At 43.0% G+C, this 20895-nt stretch overlaps 1 protein-coding gene across 2 annotated transcripts in view; it reads left to right on the top strand.

The window, feature by feature from the left end:
* LOC134948761 (gamma-aminobutyric acid receptor subunit beta-4) overlaps nucleotides 1-20895 on the top strand; it is a 644656-nt gene that overhangs the window by 617164 nt on the left and 6597 nt on the right. For both annotated transcript variants that reach the window (XM_063936970.1, XM_063936969.1), the window contains exons 7-8: nucleotides 5358-5510; nucleotides 5684-5940. In XM_063936970.1, coding sequence (XP_063793040.1) covers nucleotides 5358-5510; nucleotides 5684-5940 — 410 coding nt within the window. The remainder of the gene's footprint in view (nucleotides 1-5357; nucleotides 5511-5683; nucleotides 5941-20895) is intronic.

Genomic DNA, 20895 nt, shown 5'->3' with positions numbered 1-20895 from the left:
CATACACACAAAGGAAGGGAGAGATCCCTGTAGCAGAGTGAGCCGCGTTGTTATAGGCAAACTCCGCCATGGACAGATGAGCAACCCAGTCAGTCTGACACTTGGAGACATAACACCTGAGGAACTGCTCCAAGGACTGGTTCACCCTTTCAGTCTGCCCATTAGACTGCGGATGGTAGCCTGACGACAAGCTGACAGAAATCTGGAGATCGGAACAAAATGCCCTCCAGAATTTGGCCACAAACTGGGATCCGCGGTCAGAGACCACATCAAGTGGCAACCCGTGGAGACGCACAACATGCAGCATAAATAATTCAGACAGGCGTCTGGCTGATGGCAGCCCAACCAGTGGAACGAAGTGCGCCATCTTCGAAAACCTGTCAACGACAACCCAGATGGCTGTCATCCCCGAGGATTTGGGCAAGTCCACCACAAAATCCATTGAAATGTGGGTCCATGGCTTAGATGGGATAGAGAGTGGATGTAATGGGCCAACAGGAACCCCTCTAGGAGTCTTATTTCGGGCACAGATGTCACATGCCCGAACCCACTGATCCACATCCTTAGCCACCGAGGGCCACCACACCGCCCTAGATAGCAACTCCCGAGTTCTGGCAATACCCGGGTGACCTGCCGACCTCTTGGCATGGAATTCCAGGAACACTCGCTGTCTTAACCTAGGAGGCACAAACAAGAGACCTACCGGAAGGTCTGGAGGACCCACGTCATAATTCATCTCGGCAGGCGAAAATTTACGGGAAAAGTAAGCACAGGGATGAAGGCGATTATCAGACACTCCCATCTGAGAAAGCACTGCCCCAATACCCATCTCAGAGGCATCCACCTCCACCACAAAAGGACGCTCTGGATCTGGGTGTCGCAGCACCTTGGCCGAAACAAATGCCCTTTTGAGACGGGCAAAAGCCGCTTTAGCCTCACAAGACCAGTGAGCAACATCCGCCCCTTTCTTAGTGAGTGCCACCAAGGGCGCCACTATAGACGAAAATCCAGCGATAAATCGTCTATAAAAATTCGCAAAGCCCAGGAAACGCTGAAGCGCCTTCAAACTAGTGGGCTGCACCCAATCCAGGACTGCCTGTACCTTGGAACCCTCCATTTGGAAACCTTCTGGGGAGATAATATATCCTAGAAATGCGATTTGCTGAACTTCAAATTCGCACTTCTCCAGCTTCGCCCCAAGCCGGTGGTCTCTGAGTTTCTGGAGGACTAAGCGTACATGCTTCCGATGTTCCTCCAGGGAATGGGAGAAGATTAGGATGTCATCTAAGTATACAACTAAGAATCTATCCAAATATTCCCTGAGCACATCATTCATGAAATCCTGGAAGACTGCCGGGGCATTACAGAGCCCAAAAGGCATCACCAAATATTCATAATGCCCTGAGTGGGTATTAAAGGCAGTCTTCCATTCATCCCCCTCTCTTATTCGGATTAGATTGTACGCACCGCGTAGGTCAATCTTAGAAAAAATGGTGGCAGTACGAAGCTGGTCAAACAAGACCGAAATGAGAGGCAGTGGGTATGAGTTTTTAATCGTGATACGGTTCAATTCCCTGAAGTCGATGCAGGGTCGCAACGAACCGTCCTTTTTACCCACGAAGAAGAACCCCGACCCAACTGGAGACTGTGAAGGTCTGATAAATCCCTTAGCCAAGTTCTCCTGAATGTACTCTGCCATAGCCTGAGTCTCAGGACGTGACAGGGAGTACAACCTGCTCTTGGGAAGCTTAGCATTTGGCAACAAATCAATGGCACAGTCATAGGGGCGATGGGGAGGTAGTACCTCTGCAACTTTTTTGGAGAACACGTCCGCAAAATCTGCATAACACCCTGGCAATCCTGGCAAACTTAGCTGCGAGAGCCTGACTGGAAGGCTCAAGCAACTCCTGAAACAATCAGTACCCCAACTAAGAATCTCCCCAGAGACCCAGTCAAATTGAGGATTGTGGGCCCTTAACCAGGGTAACCCCAACACCAATGGGGCAAAAGTACAGACAGTCACATAAAAGGACAATTTTTCAGAGTGTGTGGCTCCAATAAACAAAGAAATCTGGCTAGTGCAAGAGGTAATTTTACCTTGGGATAATGGTTCCCCGTTTAACCCACAAATCTCAATTTCCGATGCCAAGGGTACTAAGGGAACAGAGTGTTTTAGGGCGAATTGGCGGTCCATAAAAACCCCGTCGGCCCCACTGTCCACAAAGGCCTCAGTCTTGACAGTTTGACCGAGGATCTTCAAGGTCACCGGAATGATAAAAGTCTTCTTGGGAAATTCTGACTTCTGGCCTGACAGGATATTTCCCATCACCCTCAGGCCCTGAAGTTTTCCGGCTTTTCTGGGCATGATACTACCACATGACCTTTATTCCCACAGTACAAACACAACCCCTGCTGTCTCCTCCGCGTCTTCTCACGCGAGGAGAGGCGGATAGCCCCAATCTGCATAGGCTCTTCAGAAAATTCCTCAGAGTCTGAGGTTCCCTTGGGAAGGAAGGAAATCTCAGTCTCCCTTTCAAGCCTACGCTCTCTCAGCCGTCTATCCACCCGGATGGATAACTGCATGAGCTGATCCAAGCTATCAGGCAAGGGATATTGTACCAGTTGGTCCTTTATCTGGTTAGAAAGACCTCTTCGGTACTGGTGTCTCAGGGCTGGGTCATTCCACTGGGTATCATGGGCCAACCTCCGAAACTCCGTACAGTAAACCTCAACTGGCCTTCGCCCTTGCTTAAGGATCGAAATCTGAGCCTCGGCTGAGGCCGTCTTGTCAGGGTCATCATACAACATGCCCAGTGCCGTAAAAAAAGCATCAACACTTTTAAGCGACGGACAGTCAGGCTGCAACCCATATGCCCAGACCTGTGGGTCTCCTTGTAGCAAGGAAATCACTATGCCCACCCGCTGAATCTCCGACCAAGAAGACTGAGGCCTAAGCCGGAAGTATAGCTTGCAGCTCTCCTTGAAACAAAAGAACTGCGAGCGATCTCCAGAAAAACGATCCGGGAGATTTACTTTCGGCTCCTTAACCCCTGCAGGTGCTGCTGCTGCGGGAGCTCCGCCAGCAGCCTGGGAGGTGTGCATTTTAATGGACAAATCATTAAATTGCCGAGTCAGGACCTGCACCTGATCGACCACCTGTTGCAACGTATTTTGAGGGGTATGCTCCATATTCCCACAAAATTTCAACAGGAGTATTAGGCTGCTGAATATGTTATGCACACCAGTGCCTGCAGGAAAGTACTAGTGTCAGAACTGTTATGCACTCCAGTGTCTGCAGGAATGTACTGGTGTTTGAACTGTTATGCAAAACAAATGGACTCACAGACAAACTGGGGAATATGACATAACGTACACAGAAGGTGATAGGGTAACAAAATACACACACAGTGAACAGAGAAGCCCAGAGGCTAAGGAACTGGGTATCTCCCTTGTATTAGAACTGCTCAGATGTAAAAAGCAAGATGTTGTGTTTTAATACGTAGAGAACCCGAAATGCTGTTGCTAAGGGCAACAGCAAAACCCTAAAGGGTTACCAACGGGTGTGGCAGTAAACTCCTTGGTCAGAGATGGAATGATAGACACAAGGAGAGCCTCCACAATCCTGATTCTCACTTGCAGTGCACAGGTTTAAGCTTACTGCCACTAAACTGACCCCTGACACCTAGCACAGTGAGACAGGATTAGACAGGCAAGTGTTAGAATACAGCCGCAAACTTGCTAAGTTCACAGAGTAATAACAGAACCACAGCAAGCTAAACGACTGACTCCAGTCTTACTGCTAGGTCTGGATTGGCAGAGTGTAATACCAAATCCCCAGGCCTATTTGCAGTAAGCAACAAACAAATACAAAGCTACACAGTACTGGCTAACTTTCATGAACTGACTAACCAACAGAGATTCAGCAGCATCTGCTTACCCTGAAAAGAGGCCTTATAAAGCAGGTGCTGTCCACGCCCCACTCAGACCTCACAGACTGTGAGCACAAAAACCAGCACCGGATCCCCTGCCGTGCACAGAGCCTATAACCACTGCACAGCAAAAGACCCGAACCGGAGTATCAGCTGCGCTCAGGTTACTCCACTAGCACTTGTCTCCCGGTTGCCATGATGACGTGGCAGCACAGGGCAGGAGACCCTAACAATCACCTTAGGGGAGGTTTATTAAATTCTAATTACATTGGTTTCTCATTTCCCACCTGCAGAAATACCTATGTTTAATTTCAGCTTCCTAACATATAAGGAAGTTAAAGAATTTGTGATCAGTCAGTCAGTGAATGAGTGAGGGCTTTTGCATTTTTGTAGTTTATTAAATTCTACACACTGGAGGTGCAACACAAATTTTGATCCTGTTGTCCCTTTGGGTATTCTTTCACAAAATGCAAGCCATGCATTGGTAATGACGTAATTATGTCAGCCCCCTTTTTTTCCCCTTAGGGGAGTTTACTAAAATTCTAATTACGTAGTTTTCCTATTTCCCACCTGCAAAATACTGTATCTGTGTTAAATTTCAGATATCAGCATAGTTGTGCTGGTGGGGACAACAATGTTCCCCTCGTTGCAGTTTTAGTTCCAGCACATGTGCCTCTGAATGCCGCTCGCAAGGCTTTCAGGGGTGCGATTTTGGGAGTAATGTTGGAAGTCAGAGACCACTGCTTCACTCCCAGAGGGCCACATCAGAAAGAGGAAATCCTTTCTGCACTTGTACAAAATGGATTTCCTCCATGCACACGTGGGACACAGCCGGGCAGCAGAGACTCCTGGTTGCGGTCATATCACATATGTTTAAGCCAGGCAAGTGGTTAATGTAAGGGCTGGGTTAGGAGTTTGGGTTAGAGATAATGGTTTGTTAGGGTTACGAATTAGGGTTTAGGTTTAGGGTTTCATAGAAACAGAGAATTTCATGACAGTCAAGAAGAACTTAATATGTATAGTTTGGAGCAGAGAAAGGAAAGGGGAACATGATAGAAACCTTCAGATATATCTAGGGTGTGAACAAGGAGGGGAAGATTCTCCAAAGGAAGAAAATTATTAGAATACAAGGATATGCACTGAAACTGGAGGGAAGTAGGTTCAGTGGCAATTTGAGGAAAAATTGCTTTACAGAAAGGGTAGTGGAATAGCCTCACATCAGAGATTGTAGAAGCAAATACAATAGAGCAATTTAAACATGATTGGTATAGATATGATATCCTTAAAACTAACTAGGGATCAAATAGGGTTTAAAGTTACAGATGTGCCCAAGTAATATGTGACAGAGGTAATAACAAAGAAACAATTCTTCTAATTCCATACTGTTAAATACTGTTAAAAGGTCTTTATCCTGTGCTTGTTTTTCAGGTTCCTACCCCCGGCTCTCACTGAGTTTCAGAATCAAGAGGAACATTGGATATTTTATACTACAGACCTACATGCCATCCGTCTTGATCACTATCTTGTCATGGGTTTCCTTCTGGATTAACTATGATGCATCTGCAGCTAGAGTCGCACTGGGTATGTACTGTAAAGAAGACATAGTAGATATAAGAAAATGGCATTCAAACAACACGTAATACAGGTTTTTTTTGTTAAGCAGAAGAGAACAGTGTATTTTGAGTTATAAGACTTTTTGTAGAGAGACTGTGAGTTGGTAAGATGAGTTACATATGAATTCTTTTGTATTTCAGGAGTGACTACTGTACTCACTATGACAACTATAAACACCCATCTGAGAGAAACATTACCTAAAATTCCCTATGTTAAAGCTATTGATGTGTATCTTATGGGATGCTTCGTGTTTGTGTTCCTGGCTCTCCTGGAATATGCCTTTGTTAACTATGTATTCTTTGGCCGGGGCCCTCAACAGCAGAAAAAACTGAATGAGAGAGCAAGCAAATCAAATAACGAACGTCATCGCTATGAGGAGAGGAGAGTAAGAGAACAGGTTAGTGGCTATGACATGAACATAAAAAGGATGTTATAATTAGTAAATTACAGATGGTGCTGGCATTGTGGTTCTGGATTCTAAATGCATGCTACTGGGAAGAAGGGGTGTGAATTATTAGATCTACACTAAAAGGTCTACAGTCAATAGGTCAATCACTAATGGTAGACATGCATTAGGTTGACAGGGTCAAAAGGTCGGCATATAATAGGTAGACAGTGGAAAAGGCAGACAGAGTCAAACGGTCGACAAAGAAATGGTTTTTTTTGAGGGGTGGGGGTCTAGGTGTTTTGTCACTTTTCTGCCACAAACAAGCCCCATTAGTGTATTGTGTCCCCTCACATTGATCACTTTGCTCGGCATGCTTCGGGCAAGGTGCCTCATTGCGCCCAGCACAGGTTACTATTCCCAATCATAGTCCACGTGGATGAGCACAAGAGAAAGGACTAATATCATTTAAGAGAAGATAGAGTCAAGTAGACAAGTAGTAAGTAGAGTGTAGACATTTCTCTTGATTTGTGGGATCAAATAAAGAATATATACAGTATGTGAGGGAAAACCATTGAGCCTAATGTAGCTTGTGAAAGAAGATACGATATCTTGCCAATATTTTCCTTGAAATAGGAAGAAAGTTCTTGGCCAGTAATTAACATCAGAGAGCTTGGAAAGGATGGGTTGAGAAAAGATTTAAATATATTAAAGAAGAATTTAGAAGCCTAAACAGAGGTGAGAGATTTGATATATGTTCGGCAGTGTCAAGACACTTCTGCATAAGATGTATGCCAATGGAGAGTTTTTGAATGCAGCACATTATTTTAGCTTACACACGGATGAGTTTGTGCTTGACTCCGAGAGGAAAGAGTAGTTGCAGCCATTGGATCAAGGGCTGTTGCTAGATTTCATTAAAATGTGATATAGCCAAGTCAAAACAGTGAAATGTAAAAATTAGGAAAAGACAATGTTGCAGAGAAATGAAAAGTTGATGAAAAAATTAATAGAGTTGAGATTTTTGTGGGTATGTGGAGTCTTGGAAGATAGAATTCAAAGAGGTAAAGTGGTTGAGGACAACTTCCTGGTAATGTGGTGATGGTCTGAGAGAGGGAAATGGTTGTTTAAGAAAACAGAAAATGAACATGGCTTGAATAAAATAAGATCAAGGCATAGGCTATCAAGATGAGTGAAAGAGTCATTCCACTTTGAGTTTAAACGAGGAGGATAGAGATAGATGTTTAATGGGCAAAGAGGAATGGAGAGGATCAAGACTAAAGAATATATCACCGATCATGGGAATATGAGAGAATAAGAAAGAGTGAAGTCCAGCACAATTTCTGTCCTTGCCTCCACTAATGGGCTCCACATCATTATTGGTGTGGTCCATGAGGATGATAGATCATATGTAGAGAAGTGATTGAAAGTCCAAAAATGATGTACTTAAAATGATGCTAACATGAGTTATGTAATAGTTGGAAGAACTGTGCAGTGAGTGGAAAAGAGTCCAACCCCACATGTGATCCAGTGTCTAATTACGGTAGCCATGTTTTTGTTATTACCAGAATATTGTTTGAGAAGAAGAGATGTATAGATACATTATATATTGATTTGTTGCAAATAGCATGTGCATTTAAAAGAGCACATTTAAGTCATGGAAGATAGGTATTATATTCATCATCATAGCAATATATACCTTATTACTTTATTCAATGAAACCAACAGCTTTAGTTATTTCCAATGATTGTTTGAGCAGCAAGGAAACTCAGAACTAGAATTTTGTGTACAGTATTTCAGTGTACAGTAGGAGAATTTAAGATATCACAGAATGAAACTTTGGTTAGGAGATAACTTTGTGTATGCAATTCTTGAAAAATCTGATAAATGCAAAAATATACAGTATAGCACTACATGACGTTATCCAATAAATAAGGGCATTACCAGGGCCCACATCAGAAGGGGCTTCACTACTGGGCCCAGACATAGAGGTGGAGTCTGCACTTTAGTCGGGGATATTCATTTAGGACTTCATAAAGGGAGCCCTGGTGAAGACTTCGAGACCCTGGTGCTGTGGTACTTCCAGGTAGACACAGAGACTGGCATTGTTTGGACACTGCGACTGCTAGACAGGGAGAGGAGGGAATGCTGCAGCATTGTGGATGCCACCCTACAGGCAGACATGCTACAGGTGGAGATTAGGGTGCGGCATGCTAATGACCACTCACCATACATGCCAACCCTTCTGCTACAAGTGTCTGTGTTGACCCCCCCCCCCCCCCCCCCCCCACCCCCTAACACAGCCTTCAGGCTTCCTGCTGACTGGGACCTGGCCAGTGGCCACTATGGGCTGATGAGCCACACTCTACTCTGCGGCAGCCCAGGGGCAGCCTTCATTTATTAGCAGTTTCTTATATAGCGCAGAGGCAGCCTTCATTTATTAGCAGTTTCTTATATAGCGCAGAGGCAGCCTTCATTTATTAGCAGTTTCTTATATAGCGCAGCATATTCCGTTGCGCTTAACAATTAGAACAACAGTTATAGAACAAAACTGGGCAAAGACAGACAGACATAGAGGTAGGAAAGCCCTGCTTGCAAGCTTACAATCTATCTATCATTAGGTATGGGATTGGCACATTCAGTGTGGGCTCTGGGAAGGAAAATATATATAGAGACACGAGTGTTGGTCCAGCAGGCCTTATCATACATAATATCAATGAGTTTACTTTTATAAGAACAAACAAATAAAGAATGTAAAAATGAATTGCACATTAAAGTGTCTATCTAAGATCCAGGTACTGTATACTGAATTACAGTATAGGAAGTAAGGATATATGTAAGCAGAGAGTAAGGCTATATTGCTGTTTAGTATGAATTTTCTGATTAAGTTATATACTGTATGCATGTATACAGTATAGGCTTATATACCTTATTTATTTTGCCCATGAATTAATGATTGGATGTAAACAATCGGTATGTGTGGACAATAATAATAAGTGGATAATAATAATATATTAAACTTGCATGTTATCAGTAACAGGAAACATTCATGGGCAATGCAGCAGGTATACATTCAGCATCTTTGAATGTGAAGTAAACTACCAGAAGGAGTAAATGTAATAGGGTCAGAGTTTCTAATATTTGCTATTTTAGCGCTCGCACATTTTTACAGCTCGGACAATAGACTTTAGTGGTGAGAACTGCTACATTGTATCCTATGATTGGAACCACAAGGTTATGCTCTAATAACCTTGTGGTACTCATCATAGGATTCAATGTAGCAGTTCTCGCAGTTGAAGTATATGGAGCGAAGGGGCGCTTGTTTTTGGTAGCGGTCGTTGATTGGCTGCTGGAGCTCCTCGTGACAGCAGTCACGTGGAGGCCGGTATTCACAAGAGAAATCCTGTGTGTTAACACGTAGACCTCCTCAGTCCATTAGTTTGGGTGATTCGATTTCTTATGTTTTAATCCCTTATATGCCTACATAGACCAAAGAGGACCTGATCTTCACCGAGGACAGGTGAGTATGGAATTTGTTTTTACAGGTATCATGGAGGCTACAGGGGAAGAGAGCATGAATGGTTACAGGGAGTGTAGGTAAGTATGTGTGAGTGTAAGTGTGCAAGGATGTTAAACTATCATGATGTGCGCATACTGTCTTTTTTAACATTTTTATAGGGGCAACTATATTGCCTCACCTGCTGATACTTGTGGTTTCCAAGTACCGGCATCTGTGGAAGGCCTACTGGGAACTGTAGTCCTCATGTAAAAAAAATTTGATGTCCAAAAATTAAACTTTAAATGCTATCAATCCCAGGGGTGCAGGGGATAGGTCCAGGCTTCATCACAGGTCCTGGATGCCTGGAGTGGGGGACCCCTTTATTTGTCTCCCAGGGAACCCCAGCCTGGGCTGACTAGTTAGGTGGGGCAATGCTTCGGCCATGGGACCCGGTCAAGTGTATTCCCATTATTTTGGCATTACCTCCATCGTGGTGGAGCCTGTTGCTGGTTCTAAAAATATAGGGGACACCTATATCTCCCCCCCCATGTTTTCTTTAAACATTTTTAACTATTTCTAAACTTTTACAAACAGAAGCATGCACACATCTCACAGATCTGTGCATGCTTCTGTATAACTCACAATGTAATGTAACTCATATTACAAAAACTTTCAGACACTTGTACTTGTAATAGCCTTGAACTTTAAAATGTGGAGGCTATTAGATTTGCAAGTTGCGGGTCAAACTCGTACTTTTAAAATGTGTGAGAAGGTGTGACTTTGAGTCGCACAAAAATCTCTGACCCTTTATCCCACCATGTCACTTAGCAACTTAACTTACAGTAGGTAGTGAACAAGGAAACTAGCCTCTCATACTGAATGTATTTGTAGATACAGTAGAGCCAAGTGTTTGGGTAATAGTGTCTGCACAAATATTTTTATGAAACCATTGTAGTGTAGAATCCCATATAATGCTTATATCAGATTGAATGATTTAGATGAGATCCGGTCAAAATACTGACACTGGAATCCTGACATTACTTGGAATGCTGACACTGGCATTCCGAATAGGGTCACAAGCCCAGCTCCGGAATCCCGACCGCTGCGATCCCAACCGAGCATGTACCAGCCCATCTGAGAGGTAAGCCAAGGGGTGGGGGTGGGGTAGGTTTAGACTCCAGGGGGATGGGGTTAGGCTGCATGAGGGGGGTTAGGTTTAGGCTCCCTAGGAAGGGTTAGGCACCCCAGGAAGGGTTAGGGTTAGGCTGTGAGGGTGGGGTGGGGGGGGGGGATAGGTTTAGACCCTACCGGGGAGGGTTAGGGTTAGGCAGTGGGGGAGAAGGTTAAGGGCTGGATTTAGGCTGCTGGAAAGGAGGGTTAGTGAGGCATTAGGAGAAGGTAAGAATATTTACCTTCTCCTGCCGGAATTCTCAACATTGGGATGCCATTGTCGGTATTCTGTCCGCCGGCATATATATATCCCAACCCATTCAGATATTTCTGTCTTATTCCTCATTAGCTAGATTTGCTTAACTTGGCTTTATAGTCATTTTTATATATATTAAAACTGGATGTGCATCCCCACTCAGGCAATGTGGTGAGTTCTCAAGGAATTCATCAAAGTACTCATTTGATGGTGTATGTAAGGCATATAAGAAAAGACCCTATAGGCATACAAGAAAAGACCCTATTAAAAAGTGTTTAGGGGAATCATCAACTACAATTTGGTACAGTTTATGCTGCATGCTTTTGCCAATCTTGAAAAAAGTACTTAACACACAACTTCCTATGGAAAGTCAGAAGGACGTAACTCTTTTATCGAAGGACCATTGCGCATGATACATGATGTATGTGTACCTTTAAAACCTGTTGTCTTATAAAGGCCCCATCCTTGATTCAGTATGGACTAGTTTTTTGAGAATGACCTGATTCAACTGAGTCTCAGAGGTAAGTGCTTGGTATATAATAGAAAAAAAAATATTTTTCTCTTTCAACTTCCACACTTGTGTAAGTAAAAATAGAGTGTGCTGGGTAGAACAGACATAGGTGGATACAGTTGTAACAATGACTGCATCTTTTACCACAGCCTCTACTGCGTGTTTATGCTACTGCCACAGCTGATGGTCTTCCTACTGAACGTCCACCGGCTTTATCGCTAATCTGCTGCTGTGTGCACCATTGAACATTGCACCAGGCCAATGAAGGAGCAGATTTTTTGTCTGAACATGTCTGTCGATATAAGTTCAACTGCACCTTTAGATGCAGTCATTGACTGCGACACTTCCGTATCTGTCTAGCCACCTACCTCGTTACCAGCCAGAAATGGCCACTGTAATTGCATGTATCTGCATGCAATTTTGACCTGCATCTTTGTACTGTAACAATCTTAATTGATGTTGTGTATCATGGGTCTATGATTCTCTAATGCTAAGCCTCATTTTCAAATACAGTATCCAGTCTTTGGGTTAATGTCATATTAGCACAGAGTAGGAACAGTATAATTATTATGATCACATTTTAGCCTCAGTTTGACTAAATGTATATAGCATTTTTGCCAAAACTGGGTAATAACAATCAGTCATAAAGGTAGGAAGGCCCTACTCACAAGCTTACAATCTGTAGGGAAATGGGAATTGATACACAAGGATAGGTGCTACAGTGCATCCGGAAAGTATTCACAGAGCTTCACTTTTTCCACATTTTGTTATGTTACAGCCTTATTCTAAAATGGAATAAATGACTTTTTCCCTCAAAATTCTACACACATTACCCCATAATGACAACGTGGAAAAAGTTTTTTTGAGATTTCTACAAATGTATTAAAAATAATAAACTAAGAAATCACATGTACATAAGTATTCACAGTCTTCGCAATATTTTATTGATGCACCTTTGGCAGCAATTACAGCCTCAAGTCTTTTTGAATATGATGCCATATAAGCTGGCACACCTATCTTTGGGCAGTTTCGCCCACTCCTCTTTGTCATTATGGGGTGTTGTGTGTAGAATGTTGAGGGGATAAAAAGTATTTATTCCATTTTGGAATAAGGCTGTAACATAACAAAATGTGGAAAAAGTGATGCGCTGTGAATATTTTCCGGAGGAAAGGAAAGGAAAGGAAAAGGAAAAGGAAAGTTTTCAGGGAACGCTTGAAAGTTTGGAGACTAGAGGAGAGTCTTATTGTGCGTGGTAGAACATTCCACAGAGTGGTTGCAGCCCAAAAAAGTCCTGCAATTGTGCATGGGAGTGAAACATATTGAAGCCAACATGAACAAAATCTTTTTGACAGTTTGTAGCATTTGCCCTGACAAATTCAATCTACTCTGAGCTCCAATAGGGAAGCAATGCTTTGTTAGGCAATTTTACTTTCTAAACTATGCTTAAAACTAAGCGAAACAATTTGACAAATGTTCATAGAGCCTATTTCAGACCTGATCGTAGTAGCAAATTTATTAGCAGATGGGCAAAACCATGTGCACTGCAGGGGGGCAGATTTAACATGTGCAGAGAGAATTAGATTTGGTTTGTTTTGTGTTCAAACCGAAATCTAAATTGCAGTGTAAAAATAAAGCTGCCAGTATTTACCCTGCACAGAAACAATATAACCCACCCAAATCTAACTCTCTGCACATGTTACATCTGCCCCCCCTTCCTCCTAAAGTGCACATGGGCCCTCATTCCGAGTTGTTCGCTCGTTCTTTTTCATCGCATCGCAGTGAAAATCCGCTTAGTACGCATGCGCAAAGTTCGCACTGCGACTGCGCCAAGTAACTTTACTATGAAGAAAGTATTTTTACTCACGGCTTTTTCTTCGCTCCGGCGATCGTAATGTGATTGACAGGAAATGGGTGTTACTGGGCGGAAACACGGCGTTTCAGGGGCGTGTGGCTGAAAACGCTACCGTTTCCGGAAAAAACGCAGGAGTGGCCGGGGAAACGGTGGGAGTGCCTGGGCGAACGCTGGGTGTGTTTGTGACGTCAACCAGGAACGACAAGCACTGAACTGATCGCACAGGCAGAGTAAGTCTGGAGCTACTCTGAAACTGCGAAGTAGTTAGTAATCGCAATATTGCGAATACATCGGTCGCAATTTTAAGAAGCTAAGATTCACTCCCAGTAGGCGGCGGCTTAGCGTGAGCAACTCTGCTAAATTCGCCTTGCGACCGACCAACTCGGAATGAGGGCCATGGTTTTGCTCATCTGCTAACAAATTTGCTGTTACGATCAGATCTGAATTAGGCCCATGGTTCTAAAAAATTCTTTCATTCCAAGCTTGTAAAATCAGTTCACAAATGCAGATGAAAATTTTGGGGGAAATATTCCATTCAATGAAGGCAAAATACCCCCCAGGTCCTTAGTCTAAGCCTTGTAATGCCCATTTCAATCCTATATCAGGGCTGGTTCTAGGCCTTGTGGCGCCCAGGGCGAAAGTCTCCCCCCCCCCCCCCCCAAGGCAAAAAAGTGTTAGTGCACACCCACGGCACACAGCAAAAAATAGGCGCATAGCTTCATAGGGAAGGGGCGTGGTCACAGTTATGCCCCCTGTAGTTGTGCCCCCTGTAGCTTTGCCCCCAGTAGATTTGCCCCTGTAGCTGTGCCCGCAGTAGTTTTGCCCACAGTAGTTTTGCCCTCAGTAGCTGTGCCCTCAGTAGATTTGCCCCTGTAGTTGTGCCCCCAGTAGCTGTGCCCTCAGTAGTTGTGCCCCCAGTAGCTGTGCCCTCAGTAGATGTGCCCCTAGTAGTTTTGCCCCCATTAGCTGTACCCTCAGTAGATTTGCCCCCTGTAGCTGTGCCCTCAGTAATTGTGCCCCCAGTATTTTTCTCCCAGTAGCTGTGCCCTCAGTAGTTGTCTGCCCAGTAGTTTTTCCCCCTGTAGCTATGCCCTCAGTAGATGTGCCCTCAGTAGTTTTGCCCCTGTAGCTGTGTCCCCTGTAGCTGTGCCCCCAGTAGTTTTGCCCCCTGTAGCTGTGCCCTCCGTAGATGTGCCCCTAGTAGATGCTTACAAAAAAATTATAATAAAAAAAAATACTCACCAGCCCCGTTCCTACTTCCCGACCGCTGCTGCTGGTGTCCTCCATCTCTGGCCGCCGATCCTCAGATCTATAGGAGAGACGTCATGATGTCTCTCCCATAGTGCCGCACACTGCACAGACACTAGAGGTCAATTATGACATCTAGCATTTGCGGCCGCTCCCACAATGCCGTGCGGCATGCAAAGACGTTAGGCGCACCACGCGGCACCAATAGAGGCTATTGCTACGGCAGCGGTGGCGGTGCCCTCAGGACGGCGGCGCCCCGGGCAAAAAGCCTGCTTGCCCATGGCAAGAGCCGCTACTGTTCTATATGTACAGCTTGATATTTGTTTCCACTTCATTTTGTACATATACAGTACCGTATACATGGCCAAACTTATCCTAACTATATAGCTCACCTGTTGCATCATTTAGTACTGGTAACGGGGTTTATTATCACACTTTTTCCATCTAAGTCAAAAGAATCATATACTACAGTAAGTACAGTTTGTAGTGCAACATAGTAAAATGCAGAATGTGTACTGTCTATAATAGAGATGAGTGGCTTGTTATCTGAGCCGCTCCGAACTTCTGGGATCCGAGTTACTCCGAACCGTGGCTCGGGTGTTCTCGTCAGACTTGGTTTCCAGATCGAGGCAAAACATCATTCACCTGGCTTCGGATTCTCATGGGTTTTGGATTCGATATAAAGGGGCCGTAGTGGGGTCTCAGTGCCATTTCACTTCAGTCCAGGCACACTGCTGTTTGCTGTGCTCTGTTCTGCAGCCTGGGGCACTCGATTGTGACTATCCGTAGCCGGCGAACATGCGATTAAGACATAATGGAGCAATCACCTGCTGCAAATAGTCACAGCCTGGCACGCCTTACAGCATGCCGCGATGCAGCATGCTACATCAAAGCAAGTTGAACATGGCTACATCTGTAAGTGGCTGTGCAGTGTCCAGAGTGACTAATACAAGTGGCTGTTCTTAACTTATACAAGGCACGCTGCTGTATGCCGCGCTCTGCTGATTTACAGATGTAGCCACGTTCATATTTGCTGCGATGCCCCATGCTGCAATGCGACTTTGCAGCATGGAGCGCTCGGCTATGACTATCCGTAGCCGGCAAACACTCGATTAAGACATAATGGAGCAATCACCTTCTGCAAATAGTTGCAGCCTGGCACGCTTACAGCATGCCGCGATGCAGCATGCTACATCAAAGCAAAATGAACATGGCTACATCTGTAAGTGACTGTGCAGTGTCCAGAGTGACTAATACAAGTGGCTGTTCTTAACTTATACAAGGCATACTGATGTATACCGCACTCTGCTCTGCTGATTTAAGTGGCTGAGTGACCAATACTCCGCAGACCCCACCCTCTGTGTTCACATAAGCAGTGGATAAAAACAAGCAAAAAAAGTTTAAAAAAAGTTTTAAATGTTTAAAAAAATTGTATAACTTATTTCTACTGTTCTGCACACTGCACCCCAGTATGCTGCACCCCATTATGCTTTGTATCCCTGTGCGTGTGTAGAAAAGTGGTCTGACTCCAGACAGTGTGAGCTGAGCTGCCACTGAAAACAAAAGAAAAAAAATTATAATGTTGTAAAATTTGTACTGTTCTGCGCAATGTACCTACCTCAGTCCTTTCTGTACCCAATTGCATGTGCATAAAAGTAGTCTGACTCCACACAGTGTGAGCAGCCAAATACTAGTGTGCAGCTGCTGCCACCAGTCATGATGACAATGCTAGTTCTTCAACGTCATCTACTATAGACAATGCTCAAGTGCATAGAGCATCTAAGTCAGAGTATCTAAAAAATAAATTATACAGTGCTAAAATAAAAAAAACTACCTCTAATATAGGGAAAATTTGGTGCAGAAAAATTTAAAATTGGCAACATGCCATTCACCACACACAGTAACACGTAAAGGCTCAGGCTTTGTCCATTATGAGTTCTGAAACTGTCACTGAGGCATCTTCTTCTGCCTCTCATGACAATGCACAAACTTTTCACTCAGAGTGTAGAAGAGGTGTAACAAAATGAAAAACACTAAGGCAGTAGAAGAAACTGTGATTTCAGAACTGTCACACATCCCTGAGGAGAGTCTAGGGTTGTCCACGTTAACTATGTGTGAGTCTGACATTTCTCACACTGTTCTCATAGAGAAGCCTCTTTCACCTCCTTCCACCATTTCCGCACCATCTGCACATGTGGGGAGCAGTACAAGTAGAGATGGTGATAAGGACATAATATAAAGTGAAGATGCTTGTCTGGAAGTGGAACAGGATGAGGGGGATATGTGCGAACTACTACTATCTGACACTGAGGATGTTGATGATGTGGCTTCAGTTCTTGACCATGATAAAAAAAAGCCATTGTGATGCCTGGGCATAAGTCATAAGACAAAAAAAAACATCTCTTGGGTATGAAATTATTTTTTCCCAAATCCTGACAACTTTTGTGAAGGCATCTGATCCATTTGTGAGGCTAAAGTTAGTAGAAATAGGGATGTTAACCATCTAGGCACCTCCTCCATGATACAACATTTACATAAGGTTCATGACATTTATTTTACAAGATTACAAAGTAATTCCCTCTTCATCAACCCCCTCATTAGTGGTTGGAGGTAGTCCTTCCAAAAAAATTTTGTGGTGGCCCAAACAAAGCAAGCACTTCAACCACAAAATAGGCAATATCTGTTGCTGAAGTGCTTGGTCTGTTCAACTGTGCATGTCCTTTTTAATTTCCAACATAAGGGTGGATGTGAGAGCCCAATGACAATTCCATCTTGCTCCACTTCTCGTTTCTGCCACTTCTGTGTGGCAATGTTTCATAGATGTGCTATAAACTGCTGCGCATTTGTGACGCTGCTCTGTCGCCTAGTAACCAGCCAGCTCACTGCAGCCTTTGGCATAAAGCAGAAGAAAACTAAATTGTGACCAGTGAGGTGGTCACAATTGACTGGAAATAAGTGAAAATTTATGTTATTGAGGTTAATAATACTGTAGGAACAAAAAAAGCCCAAATTATGTGTTTTTGCTTTTTTGTAAACTTTTGGTAAAAATACAAAACCAAAACCAGTCACGGCTGAAATCCAAAGTGAATACAAAACCAAATCCGGACAAAGAATTAGAACAAAATCAAAACCAGCAAAAATGGTCCGGCACACATCTTGAATGTACAGATGTAGTCACACTCATCGTGGCTACATCTAGGCACCACATGCACTCCCAGCGTGGCAAGACGTGCCTGCGCCTGGCCATGCCGAGTTGCATCTTTTGCTGCCCCATATACTGGGGCACAACTAAAATACACATGCACTCCGTCATACGCACGCATCAAATGAGCCGCATTTGTGCCTAGATGTAGCCATGAGGAGCATGACTACATCTGTATAACAACTGTACTAACAATGATAGCAAGAAATAACAAGTATACAGTATAAAAGCATGCAGTTTTAAATTGTATATTTATTTCAAACACTTCAAATTTTAACAAGAAAACATGAATTTCAAATGTGTCAGAGTAAATGTTTTAATGCAGTAGCTCATAAGCAGACTAGAATAATTAAGATGTATATATTTACTTTTGGCCACAAGAATGGAAAACTACTGTAAGTGAAATTGTAAAAAAATTAAAGATTGTAGAAAATGTACAAAAATTTAAAAAATTACAACAAACATGAAATTTACTGTATTCTCAAAAGTTTTAGAACACTTGCATTTTCTAGTTTTTTATTGAAAATTAAGCTTTTCAAGCTTAATGAATACTCTGAAGTGGTAAAAAGGTAAGTGATACATTGCTACAGGTTAAAAAAGTTTTAGTTTGCAAAAACTGGAAAATTATGCCAATTTCAACAAATTATTAAAACAGATATTAAAACAAATGTCTTTTTAATAACAAGTAGTGGGTTACAGCTGTTAAAGAGCAAAGATAAATATTCTTAACTAGGCCATGAAATGCTTCCAATGGACCACTGAAGAATGAAAAAAGTTATTGACTTTGAAAGTCATTGGTTATATGCATCTTTACATGTAGGATTTAAAACAGCAATACTGTGAAGTGTAAAATAAAGTTTTGTCTTTGCAGCATAGCTGGCTCTAATCAATTTGATACCCTAGGTAATATTTTGGCTGGTGCCCCCTAGTACAATAGTACCCCCAATTCAAATTATACCACACAGTAGTGCAATCTTATTCACATTACAATACACGATAGTGCCCTTTATTCACATTATTTCACACAGTAGTGTCCCTCCCTTATTCACATTAGAGTCCATTATCACATTAAGCCACTCTGTATTGCTTCTTATTCATATGAAGCCACACAATAGTGTTCTTTATTCACATTGTTTGTTCAATACTGTCATTTCAAAGTACAATGAGACATTAAACTGCGTACATTTCACCAAAAATATAAAAAATGGGAGTGTTCTTAGATTTTCGACCGGTAGTCTACATATATATGACATGAATATGAGACATTACAGACATGCAAATTAAATGATCAAAGACATATGAGTAAAGATGGTTCTGATCTGAAAAGCTTAAAATCTGAATAAGGAAGGTATGACATACTAGGTTGAATCAGGGGAATTACGTGTATTTACTAAGAAGCACTTAATACTTTATTATGTGAAATACTGTATATTAAATGCTCCAGAAACTAGAATTTCAGCTTTGACTGACTTAAATGAATAAGACGGGTCAATACTGAGAGAAACAAAAAGAGATAAAGCAAGTGTCTGAGCGAAAGGATTGAAAATGAAGTATTTTACTAGTAAGTATAATGGATGTTAATGATGCACTGCAGAAAATTCAAATACTGAGCACATCCCAAGTTCCAGATTTTAGTAAAGAGAGACTGTCCATGCAGTGTCTTGCAGTAGAGAGGGGATTTATTAAAGCCGTTTTATGAAAGATATAGTTGAGCAATTGGAGTAGATTGTCTGATGGTTCCAGTTGTGGTATGTAACAAAGCTGCACATGTTTGTCATATTCTGAAAGGAAAAAAGTTTTAGCAAAACAATTAATGTAGTTTATCCTATAAAAGGAAAAGTTAGACACCACCACTAATTTTGTTTCAAAATCATATGGCTACTTACAGCTCCATATGTAGACAGACTGGTAATTTCAGTGCTTTTCCAACCGTTAATTAATAGTGTTTTTTGGGTACAGAGAGAGAATAGAAATGTATATAGGCCCTCATTCCGAGTTGTTCGCTCGTTCTTTTTCATCGCATCGCAGTGAAAATCCGCTTAGTACGCATGCGCAAAGTTCGCACTGCGACTGCGCCAAGTAACTTTACTATGAAGAAAGTATTTTTACTCACGGCTTTTTCTTCGCTCCGGCGATCGTAATGTGATTGACAGGAAATGGGTGTTACTGGGCGGAAACACGGCGTTTCAGGGGCGTGTGGCTGAAAACGCTACCGTTTCCGGAAAAAACGCAGGAGTGGCCGGAGAAACGGTGGGAGTGCCTGGGCGAACGCTGGGTGTGTTTGTGACGTCAACCAGGAACGACAAGCACTGAACTGATCGCACAGGCAGAGTAAGTCTGGAGCTACTCTGAAACTGCTAAGTAGTTAGTAATCGCAATATTGCGAATACATCGGTCGCAATTTTAAGAAGCTAAGATTCACTCCCAGTAGGCGGCGGCTTAGCGTGAGCAACTCTGCTAAATTCGCCTTGCGACTGACCAACTCGGAATGAGGGCCATAGTGTACACTGTATAACATGAGTGCCCGCTTTGATCCATGACCACTGGTGTGTGTCAGTATAATTTTACCCAAGATGCAATTATCTAATACCACTTGCTGAATAATTGTTTCACAAATATTACACAATGGGGCTGATGTAGGGAGTAGTGGAGTTAGAGAGGGCCTTGTATGTGATGATGAGGAGTTTGAAGAGGACTCTGTAAGGGAATGGGAGCGAGTGCAGGATTTTAAAGGGAGTGGCGGATGTGGAATGCGGGAGGTGAAGATAAGTCTAGGTGCAACGTTGAGAAAAGAGGGGAGCGAGATGGGAATGTGGGAGGCCAGTGAGGAAAAGGTTGCAGTAGTTGAGCAGATAAATAATTAGTGAGTTTATAGTTTAGTAGCAATCTGGGAGTGGAACGGCCTGATTCAAGCAATGTTGTGTATCTGGAACAGACAGGATTGAGCCAGAGATTGAATGTGGGGGTCAAAGGAAAGGGTGGAGTGAAGGGTGATACCGAAGCAGTGGAGTTGGGAAACAGGGAAGATGATGGTATTGTCACCAATGATAGAGAGATTAGGAGGTGTGGAGACTCTGTTAGGAAGACCATGTTGAGCTTCTGAGAGTGCAGACGTTCAAGAGTAGTTGGCAGAGGGGCAGCTGTATACTCGAGAGAGGACAGAATTGGAGAGGTCAGGAGAGGAGAGGTATAGTTGCACGTCATCGGCAGAGAGGTGATATTGGAGGCTGAA

Source organism: Pseudophryne corroboree, chromosome 8 (genome assembly GCF_028390025.1).
Source record: "Pseudophryne corroboree isolate aPseCor3 chromosome 8, aPseCor3.hap2, whole genome shotgun sequence".
In the NCBI taxonomy this organism is placed as follows: Eukaryota; Metazoa; Chordata; class Amphibia; order Anura; family Myobatrachidae; genus Pseudophryne; species Pseudophryne corroboree.
This window is presented reverse-complemented; position numbering and strand designations above follow the sequence as displayed.